General features: G+C 40.7%; 1 protein-coding gene across 2 annotated transcripts in view; it reads right to left on the bottom strand.

Moving 5' to 3' along the window:
- LOC149218223 (DNA-directed RNA polymerase IV subunit 1-like) overlaps window positions 1-12580 on the bottom strand; it is a 382207-nt gene that overhangs the window by 37541 nt on the left and 332086 nt on the right. For both annotated transcript variants that reach the window (XM_089383853.1, XM_089383854.1), the window contains exon 20: window positions 6874-6985. In XM_089383853.1, coding sequence (XP_089239979.1) covers window positions 6874-6985 — 112 coding nt within the window. The remainder of the gene's footprint in view (window positions 1-6873; window positions 6986-12580) is intronic.

Below are 12580 nucleotides of genomic sequence, written 5' to 3'. Positions count from 1 at the left end.
GCAGGATTCCAAGGACAACACGAGGCTACCAGGCTACAACAGTGCGAGAGGCACAGGAGTGTTGCACCAGTGTAGGATGGCATAGAGAGGTGTGCAATGGTGATAGATGCAGGGAGTTGTTGCAGCAACGTGAAGGCCAAAGAGGGAGCACTTGTCAGCGACAGAGAGAGCTTCAGCATCAGGAGTCTCTAGCCTGATAGAGGTGCCAGAGCTGGGAGATTAGTTACTTCTCAGTAACTGAGTTGCAGTGCAACAGTTAGCAGTGGCGGTGCTATGGGCAACATGATGCAGCATGATGAGAGGGGATGCAGTGCAGACGCAGCAGTGGTAGTGGCAGGGCCATGGGCAATGACATGGATGCAGAGGGAGTTGTCGTACAGATGTAGCAGTGGTAGTGGCAGAGCCATGGGTGGCAGTACGATATGTAGCCATACAGATGATGGGCAGTAGGCCTAGCATCAGGGACCGATGCCGGATGATCAGAGTAATACTCAGTAAGAAGTATTGCTAGAGCATTGTCCTCGCTAAGAGGGAGTGTTGATTTGGGGTAGCATCAGATGTGCTCTAGCCATGAAATTTGGTGGAGAGGTTAAGGCACATGAGATCTCCAATACCCAGAAAGGGTTTGGGCAGATTCTAAACAGTTTGGGAGATATTAAAATAATTAATATTTTTAGGGAAATTAAAATATTATTGTGGATTAATATAAAACTGTGTTAGAATGGTCCAAAAGACACGGATCAAGCCAAATCTAATCTTAGTCGTCGATTAGTGACTTAATCTCGGCCGTTGATATGTCAACGAGAAAAGTATAAGAGGAGGCTTGAGGGTCACTTGGAGACCACACCAGATGATCAGTCATTTTATTCTCTAGAGCGGGGTTTGCTAAGAGAGATAGAATCAGTGATCGGAGTTGCAACTGAGGGGCATTGAGTACAGAGAGATAGAGAGGCAAAGATAGTGTCGGGAGAGCAATGCAGGAGCCAGAGAGAGTGATGCAGTAGTAGCCAGGGCTCACGCAAAGGCAGCCAGGACCTGCGGAGTGCTTCAGAGAGGCCAGTGTTGCTGACGCAAAGGGAGAGAAGGCTGACGCAGGGCCTCTCGAGGCTGATGCAAGCCCATTCAGGGTCACACAGGGCCAGCGCTGGTCAGAGAGGGGCTAACACAGTCCAACAAGGCATACACTGGGTTTCTGGGGCAGATTGGAGCTGAGGAGTTGTCGAAAGGTTTATCTGGGGTTTCAGTCAGGACATTTGTCTCAAACAAAGAGGTACTACTGCCAAGAAAATTCTTTGTTGGGTAAGTCGTATTTGGCACCTAGATTGTACTCTAATATTGCTTGATAAGAAAACCCTCAGATAGCTGCACAGGTTTTCCCACATTGGGTTTTTCTAGGGACATTGGTCCAAAAATAACAGCGTCATTTGGTGTGATCGTTTCTGTTTCCTTCAATTGATGATCTGTAATATGTTGAGCATGCACTAGTGTTTATTTTTAGTATTTACATTGTAAATAACTTGTTAAGTAACGAAACAAGTAGGTAGGAATAAATCAGTAAAGTGCATGGAGGATTTCTAACTGGTAGACTTGGAAACTTCAACAAGTGACACCGTTGTTTTTGGACTATCGTCCCCGGAAAAAACCAATGCAGGAAAACAGGTGCAGCTATTCAAAGGGTTTTATTATTATGCAGTTTCAGAATACAACCTGGGTGCCAGAAATGGCTCACCCAACAGAGAATTCCCTTGGCATTAGTACCTATCAGTTAGAGACATATATTCCGGCGAAATCACCGGATGAACGATCCCACAACAACAATGCAGCTTCTGTTGCTCTACGTCACTCTGATAGGGATTTTGTCACCCTATCCGGCTCTCCAGCTCCTAGTCTGTCCCACAAAATTCTCCTAGTGCTGCCTCGAGGCTCTGTGTCAGCCTCTCTAGCCCAGCGCCAGCCTCTTTGGCCCAGTGTCAGCCTCTCTAGACTCTGCGTTAACCTTTGGAGCCTCTGCGTCTCATACGTTGGCCCTCTCTGGCTCGGCGCAGCTCCTGGCTACCTCTAGCTCACTCTGCGTCAACCTCTCCTGGCTTCTGCGCTAATCCTCCCAATACTAATGCTACCTCTCTACTATGTGTTCACTGCCCCTCAGCTGCAACTCAGATCACTCACTCAATTTCCTCAACAAACCTTGCCCCATAAAATCAAGTTTTTAATCTCTCTTGGTGCGTTCTCCAACTGACCCTCAAGCCTCCTCTTATGCTTTTCTCGTTGGTCCATCAATGGCCGAGCTTAAATCTCTAATCAACGACTAAGATTAGATTTGGCTTGATCCAATTTTGGACCTTTCTAACCTAGTTTTATATTAATACCCATCAATATTTTATTTTAGCTAAGTTTAGACTTAGGAACTCCATTAAAAATATTAATTAACTTAATATCTCCCAAACTGGTTAGCATCTGCCCAAACCATTTCTGGGACTTGGAGATCTCATGTGCTTTACCCTCTCCACCACTTTTCATGGCTAGAGCACATCCGATGCTACCCCAAATCAACAGTACCATGGACATGTCACCCCCTTTAAAGATTGAAACCACCTAATAGGGTCCTTGATTAACCTCCCCTTATTGAGCTTGGAGACACTTGTACATGCCAAAGCCCACTATGGAAGGGCATGCTACCATAAAGTGCTCCATTGGTTCCATGACTTGTAAGCCCTTTTACTTGATTATTCTAATGATATGTTGTATTGAAGGCTGAGGGGATGCATTGGATCTTATATAGGATTTCAGGTGGGTCTCCATTTGGGGCTTGGTCTCCCTATATGGGATCCTAGCCCTCCAGAGGGCCACATTGGCATTTGTAGGGTGAGAATTGAAAGCCATGAGCCTACACCACAGCAGAGAGTACTTCATGGATCCCCAGCACCGCTCAATGATTGCTCGTGTTACACCTTTTGCATGACGATGATGCACTTGGTTCACCATGCCCAGTGGGCTCCACACTTGCACCATACACTTGGAAGATGTTCCAAGGTCCAGATGAGGATGTGTCTCACTACAAGAGATAAAGAAAGGGCTTATCTCATCATCCTAGCCCTTACAGATGGTTTACATGCATTTCCGATGCACTTGGAGACCCATGAGGATGTCCTTGTGCCCCCACACCCACTTGGAAGCACCACAATGATTTGCTTGGAAAACAAGGGGACAACCCCTTGTCCATTATGTTTGGAGTCCATTCTCTCAGCATGGCACACTTTGGACTTCATTTAGATTTCTCAATGGCCCAACAATTCATCATATAGATCATTCTTCCCTCTTGAAAGGCTTATTTTATGTTATTGAGCTATCTTGGTGGGCCTATCACCAAGGGATGTTATTGTTGCACATTATTTTATTATTTGGGGCTTAATTAGGCTAATGAGGCAAATCAAACTCATTAGAAATTGTATAAAAAGATGAGAGGTGATTCATTTCTCTCATCATCACTTGGATTTGGGTTTAGTAGCTACTTGATGAATTTCGCATTACCTTTTGGAGGACGAGTTTGGTTCCAGGGACGAATTTTGATGTATGGATTCTATCTTCTTGATCTTGGAGTTTCATTATTGGCATAATTTGATGATTGGATATACTCATTTGTACATGTAAGTGATCTTTTTCATGTTCATTCTTGATATTTACTTTGTCACATGAATGTTGTTGGGATTTTTTCTATATAGGTCTAAAATATACTACTTTTTTATGTGAAATTGTGGAAATTTTGATCTTTTGAAGCGTTGCATCATTGCATGTGTCATGTATGAATGGGTGATAATTTCTAGAGATTTCTTTTGTTGAATACATCTTGATAAGTCATCAATCATTGCACATCAAAGTGTAAGGTCCTTGGGTAGCTTCTCTCATGCCCTAATTGCCATGTGAAGTTGCCTGAAGGCCTTCTTGATTGGGTATAGTCTCTCGGTATCACAAGTTCACCTTGACTCCATCTCTCCCAAAGGCAAGGCGCTAATCCATCCACTGGTGGTCACCTAAACGTTTTTTTTGCCTCCTCTTTCTCTTTCTAGGCATAGCCACCATAGGTCACCTAGGACATCAAATAAATCTCATTGTAGCCATCAAAACACCTAGATTTTTGGTCCATAACTGTGTTAGGATTTCCTCTAGGGGCCCTCCAAATTTGAAGCAATTCCAATGGTGGGATCCCGAGATATAGCAAGCCCTAGCTCAAAGACCATTTCTTGCCCTATGTTTCCCTTGGCTAGTGTCATCATTTGGATCATTGCATTCAAGTCTCAAGAGAAAATTTGCCTTTTGAAACTTTTCTCTACCATAATTAGGTCAAGCCCCTTCTTAGTTGATCAACTCCATATCCTTGACCTAATTCTGGGTCCACTTGGTCCTGTGTGGTCCTACAACTTTACAACTCTAATTTCACAAAGATCACATAAAGGCCAAACCCTAGGCTCAAGAATCCTCTTAGACCTTCTCAGAGAGCCTATCACCTTGCTTTCCGAGCAAGAAAGCCATATAATTGAGTCTCTCTTGCGAATAGGCCTTGGGAATCACCCTTCATCCTTTTGTTGACATATTCATTCTTGTGATTCCCCCATACTGGGTCTCCTCCCGTCGGTGTAAGTCCGTAAAGAGAAAGGAGCCTTAGTTGAGGTGACAGAGGGCTATCGCTCCATTGTTTCCCCTTGACCTAGTAGCTGCTCCATAGGATCCCCTCCTAGGACCCCTGCTAGTTTGAATGGTAACAAAACCCATTGTCACCTCATCATATTCCTCTCGCTTTAGGCCAACTCCTACAAAACACCATAGGCGGTATCCCTACACACAACAAATCAACCAAAGAATAAGTGGATCAATGCCTAAGTGAAAGTAGATGGAACAGGTAGGAATTAATATCATAACAAAAATTTGATCTAATTAGTGAATAACGACATACTTTTATTGCAGAGGAAAATACTCAATATGTCAAGGAAATAAGCTTGAAAGTGCCACAAATTGAGTATAAGAACTTCTTACCACAATTGAAGATGAATCGGACATGTTACACCTGTTCTATATGACTGTATGAAGAAAATAAACTTGTTGTTCAGATCTGTAACTTTTGTAATTCTAAAGATTGCAACAAGATAGCAAGCAGAAGGCCACTTCAGAAGCCCGAAATTGGCTTTGGTGAACCTAAAACTCTAAGGACATCCTCATCATAAAAGCATAGACCTTAATAAGTCAATGTGTCTACATCATACAGAAAAGAAACAATGGACATATGTTTCGAAGACCATTGATGTTAGCACAATTCAGTCTTGTAATAAAAATTCATCTAAAGTATTCAGTAACCACAAGAGTCCTCAAAAGATTGATTTAGGATAGTCAAATCCCTTCTCAGTTCGACAATCTTTTTTATCACTTAGAGGATCTTATAATCTTGTATCATCAAAGGTGGCAACTCAGAATTCCAAAAGACGCGGATAGAATACAAGACAAAGAAATAGATGACAAATATTTTCAGCAATAAGCTTTGAGGACAAATCTTTTCTAGAGGGGAAGACAATGTTATGAATATAATATATTAAAATAATATAAATAATATTAATCATAATAATGATTAATTAAATAATAATTAGTTATTGAAGAGACATGTCCCAAAGGACATGACTATTCGTGAAGGGTCACCTTGCCTAGTATATAATCAGGGCCCTCATTTGTAACCAGACATATTCTTCATTCATACATTTATAAAATATATTCTTTATTCCTAAAATGGATTCTTTTATTGTATTCCAAATATCTTGGATAATTTGACGTGTGTATATGAACTTTGTTCATTACATTAACTGTGGGAAAGAGCTGCTGAGGTGACAGTAGGAAGTCTTCCTGAGTGACACAAAGCTAGCATTTTGGTGCTTGGGGTTTTCCACATTATAGGTGCTAGATTTTGTTGTAACGTTTTCTCCAGGCTTGTCACTTCCACTATGACTCTTTGCAAATCCTTGGGTTGGGCAATGCGTTATTGCAGTATTAACACTTTTGTAATATTTTTTTGGAAGGTTTGTTGGTTTCATAATACTTTTCTGCAGATGCATCTCCTGCTGTTTCCTATCAGCAGATTCACAGGTTGTGCAACTCGTTGTTGTTGTCATTTTCCCTTCTGCGCTGCAAAGTTACTACCTTGAGAAATCTAATCTCCGATCAGAGGAGGAAATGGAGTCAATGATTAGTAAAACATCCAGCATGGCCAAACACTTTATATATGCAGTGTGCCTAGGTCTTTGAAGTGTGTTCATATTAAAATTTGTTAAGTATTATTGGAACCTGTTTGAAGAAAAGAAATGAAATGGAATTATATTAATGTCCACGAATTACAAAAATAGGCGAATGGGACTAGGAATAAGAATAGAGAATGACTCATCTAACAACTCATTAAGTGGGGCACAATCTTGAAAAATGACCAGAAATAATAATAATAAATCTCACAAGCTTTATGACATATCTTGATCTTATAGATGTATTAAAATTAAGCTCTTCTAGAATCATGGTCTATTCTTTCTCAAACACCATCAGCTGTAATAAATGGAAATAGTTGCAATGCGTAATGTAGCTTTCTGTATAAGGTTTCACTTAGAACTTAGACAAATATGTATTTAGAATATGAATATCATAAAACCGTAGTTACCATTGAAAAGAACTAGATTTCAAATATTGTCGATCTTCAGCGAGAATAAATTATGGTTTCATGCTAAAAAAAAAGACTTTATTTAGCATCTCTAAACATCATAAATACAAAACTAATCAAGCTGCTAGAAAAGAAAAATCATCCACAAAAGAAATCACAATTCAAAGCAAATATCTTATTTAGCTTACCTTGATTTCTTCAATACCAACCCCAGTCTTCTCTTTACTTCGAGGATGGTATAGTAGGGCATGCATAACAATAGATTTATCCTCTTTATGCAAAATATCACCCATTTTATATCTGCTAAATAGATAGAAAACACTTTTATTAGAAAGATACTATGGTTGCAAGAATGCACCCTACTGTTTTATATGAAGGCTAGAGCTAAATGGAAATGTTCAAGAAAATTTCTGCTACGCCATATTTTTCTTAAATGAAAAGTCTAACCTGTAACTAACTCTGCAAATGTATCACGAAAAGATAAATACAAAATCAAAGCTTCCTCGATATAAGCCAGCACTGGTGGTCAAACACAGTGTAATTAAGAGCAAACAAACATCAAGTTTGTCAAAAGGAAATAGCAAACCTAGAGATTCTTGTAGCCTCTTCTATAATTAAACATTTGCGGAAGGCCCAGCAACCCTCTTTTTAGTAAATCCCGTATTTTCAAGCACAATAAAATTTCAGCTAGTGCCAAGGGATTCAATGGTGCACGATCCATAATGAACTGCATAATTTTAAAGGTAGCATTGCTTATTGTTGGAAAATAGAATAATGATTATACCTATTAATGAAAATGCATTAATAAGAGGTCAAAAACACTGACAAATAGGTATAGGCAAGTTTTCATATACTTTGATATTCTATGTATCAATCATTTCAGAAAAGTATTAGGCTTTATCAGGCTTAGTCCTTTCACTTAACAAAATGTTTGGATATGCCAAATCTTATAAAGAGGCTCCACTCTATTCTTATAATTCAAAATAATGTTCATTGTTTCTGTGTTTTTAGTATTATCTATACCAATGTTTTAAAACTCCGACTCGTTTGAGGGTCGACTCCGACTCCGACTCGGTATCGACTTGGCCGGGTCGATTTCAATGACTCGGTCGTTGTAAAAAATACATTAAATATTTATTTTTTTTTATAAAAAAACATAATTTTAAAGATTTTCATTCATGTTTCCGAACACACAGCATTATAATATAGATGGAAGACAACATATGATCAAAGTAGGCTCATGAATATATCCATTATATCAAAATGCACCCAATGCACTGTCCAATGCATGCACGATGATGATATAGAGATCAAAACAAAAACACATACCCAAGGAGGCTAGAAATGGCCTCTACAACAAAATTCTGTGACCAGTACTACTGGCTATTGCTAGAGTTGCCAACATCATCTAACTCAGTGTTACTTGGGAGTGGGAGCGAAAACGGGAGCAGAAGTGACATTTTCAGAAGCTCCCGGTTTGGGAGCGAATCCCGGAGGAGTTCAACAATCAATGTCACTAACATCAAGGTACATAGAGGGATTGGTGCTCTTGATTAAATACGAGTTCCATACCCTAATACATGACAAAATTCAATGGAAACATTGTAATCCCCCAATCCAGAAATCCTGAAAAACTGATAAGTCTGCTGGATTTTGAATGAAACCTAAAATTCTACTTTCTCCATATGAAATCCAATGAGGCTGAAACCACTCTCAAACATCTTGAGTCATTTCATGGTAATGTTAAAAATTTAAGTAAAAGGATGAAAATGAAGATTAAGGAGAATGTCACTTTTACTTTAAGAATTTAATATTACCATGAATAGCATATCAATACTAGGGATCAAAGTGGGTTAAATAGGGTTTGGGAGAGGGGAATGGACCCCAAATAGCACTTAACCAATTTTTAGAACAACTTGGAGTCCCCACCACTCAGCGAAATCTTAAAAATTTAAACAAAAATATAAAAAAAACGTTGTTTTTGGGGTTTATTGGCCACATGAACTAACCCGGCCAAGTAGTTATGGATCCTGTCGAGTTAGTCGAGTTATCACTGACTCGGCCGAGTCATGCTATAACTCCGTCGGGTCAGTCATAACTCGGTCGACCGAACCGTTTTTCCTGCCGAGTTGAAATCTTCTTTTCCAGCTCGGACCAACTCGGCCGAGTTGGTTCCGAGCTGGTTGGATCTTAAAAATACATGTCTATTTGTGCTTTTATAATTAAAGCATGAAGGTTCATTTTTAGAGATATGGTAGCAAATTGTTTGCACCTGTACTACCCCTATTTGAGTACTTGCCATTTCGAGAGTATTTTGGTGTTATGCTATATTAGGTGAAAGAGATCCACCCTCCATTTATCTATCCAAATGAAGTTGACTATGAAGATAAAATTTAAAAAATATCAAAAATCGTATAATTCAATATGGAATGGCATAAAGGGAAAACAATCAAATGTGTGATGAATACTAAAATACATTTTTATTTTTATTTAATTTAGCAACATTTTTAGACTATTTTTTGTAGATGCTGCTATCAGCTGTCCTTGGGTGGCCAAACAATTGGATGGATTTCTATGTGGCAGAACTGAGATTTTTTTCAGAACGCAGCAGCAAATCATTTTTAGTGCTTCTCATGTAACAAAAATTCATTTTATTAAATTATCAGGTAATTTGTATGGAATGGGAGAAAACAAGAAAGTAAATGGCAGTTGTTGGCCCTAGCATAAAGCTGCAAGGCCAAAATGAGTTCGACTTGTTGGCCTTAAGCTCATGGATGGCATACTTGAGGCATTAAGTCTCAAAGCAAACAAGCTGATAATAGAAAGTTACTCAAAGTTGATGATAGATCTGATTAATTGGTGTGTCAAGGACCCTTTTTGGGAGTTGGAACTTGGAGGCTCTCAGAAATTGGTGTAAGGAGGTTGTCAAAGATATAGAATCAATTTAGTTCTCTCATGTACAGTGTTGCAGCAATCGTCCCTCACTCCCCTCCCCCCCACACACACGCGCACCAAACCCCGGAACCACATATCATGTGGAACCATGACCAGAGCATCCTTGGAACCATGTTTCCACAAAACAGAACCACACTTTGAGCTCAATTTGCATGGATCCTACATATTCAAAACCACCCTATGCTGAACCACTCTCCCATGTGCTAATATGTGCTCCTGTCATGCTTCCTGGATGCTCCTTAGGTGCTTCCCAGATGGATGCTCCCTAGATGCTTCATAGATGCTCCCTAATTGTAATGTTAAATTCTTAACATTACCATTAATTGACTCAGGATGTTTGAGAGTGGTTCCAACTTCATTGGATTTCATCTAGAGATTGTAAAATTTCAATTCCCACTCACAATCCAATAGACTTAACAGTTTTCAGGATTTCAAGATCAACAGAAATTCGACATTTCACTAGATTCTATCATCTATGAGGGTATGTGATTGGCTTTAAATCAAGAGCACCAAGCCATACACGTACCATAGGGCTAGTGGTGTTGATTGTTGAACTCCTTTTTCATGGCCTTAGCAAAAATGTACACTTCACTAAAACCAAAATCATTGATCAGACATTTTAAGATTCGCTTTTAATCTGGGCCATTGAATGTCAACGAGAAGATTATCTAAGGGAGCTTGAGGGTCATTTGGAAAACACACCAAGAGAGATCAAGAAATCGATTTTCTGAAGTGAGAAGTTGTCGGGAGGAAAATTTGATTGAGGAGATTCCTTACAACAGAGGGCCAGGGATAGCTTCCAGAGAGAGTGATTTTCTCAGCCAGAGAATCATCAACAGAGAGAGGCAGAGAGTAATCCAGTAGTGGCAGTGTTGAGCCAGAGGGGCTGACGCAGAGGCAGCGCAGAAACCAGTGAGGAGTCTAAAATTTGCAGAGGAATTCGAGTTTCAGAAGCCGAGAGTCGGGGTGTGAGATCGAGAGGCAGAAATCGAATCTCCTGGGCAGCAAATCGACGAGCCAAAGGAGTGACGCAGTCCCCAGAGAGCTTGACGTTGGGCTAACGCAGACGTAGCTTAGAGGCAGCCAGAAAAGTCGGGGCGGCAATTAGTCTAGGGCTAGATCAACCAAGGATTCCAATGATAGTGTGAGTTAACCTCACAATTATTTTTGCCAGTGTTTCTCTCTGTAACTGAATAACCCTGTGAGGTATTCAGAGATGTATTCAGAATTTGCTACTGCCTAATTAACAAACCCTTAGAGTTGTTGCACCGGTTTTCCCACATTGGGTTTTTTCTGGGGACATTCGTCTAAAAATAACGATGTCCTATGTGTTTGTATTCCTTGCTCAGTTTCTATGTTTCATAATCATATTTAATTTGGTGTAGGTTGCTTCAGTAATTTACTTCAATATTTCAAGAAGAAACCCGAAATAAGTTTGTAATGTAATTTGCAATCTAGGTGAAGTAGATTCAGTTGGTTGCAGTAGGATTCCAAAGATCATTAGATCTAGGAAGTTTCACATGGTATCAAAGATGTTGATGTGAAACAGGAAGAGCAAATCTAGCACTAAAGCAAGGGCCAACTTGCTGCAACAAGAAACAATTCGAATCCCCTTAGGGATTGCGCAGTTCTAGCCAGGAGGGCTATATTTTCGAGGTTGTCTCTCTCTAAGAGAGTCAATAGAGAGGTAATACTGCCAGATCTAGAATTTGTTGAGACAAAGGGAGCCACACAGAGCCTCAGCACGGAGCTAGAGGGGCGCAGTTTTCTGCAAGACGAGTGTTGGGCAGAAAAGTCTTCAGAAGAAGGAAGCATATCACATAGTGAGGGAATACTTCCTCAGTGGTTTCTTGCTGATGAAATCAGTATTTCTCATTTGCTCGGAAGCAGAGGAGCAACAAACTTGCCAACTCAATTAGGGAGTATGTAAGCCAGCCTAGAAGCTACGCAGTAGGGAGAAAGAGGGGGTTATTCGACAATTTTCGGAGCATATGGCAACTAGTGGCTTGAGGGATCAAGACAAGTTGGACACAGCATCCAACTACGTCATCTAGAAGGATAGAATGTCTTTCCTTCTAGATGAGCATGCCCTCAAGACATACGTCGACAGTGTGGTCGCTGAACCTGTGGATGCAGAAATGCTAAAGAGGTACAAGGTTGAGATGGCTTAGGCCCAGAGGATGATCCTGGATGGAGTCAAGGATCACAGTGTGCCATGTTGCTAGCAAAGCGACTACTACAGAGATGTGGGATACCTTGGCCACATTATGCCATGGATCTTCCGGGCAGCGGAAGATGTAATTAGAGTAGAAGATGAGATCTGCTCAAATGCATAAGGGAGAGCGCGTGGATCCATTCCTCACGAAGCTGAAGGAAACTCGTGATGAGTTGTCTATTGTGAAGCATACACCTCAAGATTTAGAGTTGGTTAGATTGGCCCTCAATTCTGTCTCAGATTAGTGGCAAGTCTTTGTTCAGAGTATCCTGGGCAGAGCAGCGTTGCCGAATTGGGATGAGATGTGGGCAGCTTGAAAAGAAGAGGAGCTGAGGAGAGACTTAGTCAAGGTCAAACTTAAGGGAATCAACAGCAGTAGTGGGTCGAAGCCCAAGGAGGAGGAGGATAATTCATCACTTTCATCGAAGGGACAACAAGAGAAGCGGAGACGTTAGAAGGATGTCTCGAAGATCAAGTGTTTCAGGTGTGGTGAGATGGGTCACTACGCTACACAGTGTGCTCTCAGGAAGAAGGACAAGGATGAGAAACACAATCCGAAGGCTGTGCCCACGAAGATCGAAGAGGAGTTCGCCATGACAGCCGAGATACCTCCAGGAGAGAGGTGGGCTAATTTAGAGTTGTAGTTCGAAAGAGCTACAGATGGGCAGGATCCTTGAGGAGCCCACCCCTTGGATCATCATCTTGCTATGGGAGCCCATGATCAG

Source organism: Pinus tabuliformis, chromosome Q, assembly GCF_031772625.1.
Source record: "Pinus tabuliformis cultivar Carrire ecotype Pingquan chromosome Q, CPIR1, whole genome shotgun sequence".
Lineage (NCBI taxonomy): Eukaryota > Viridiplantae > Streptophyta > Pinopsida > Pinales > Pinaceae > Pinus > Pinus tabuliformis.
Note: the sequence above shows the minus strand (reverse complement) of the source record. Positions and strands in the feature narration are given on the sequence as shown.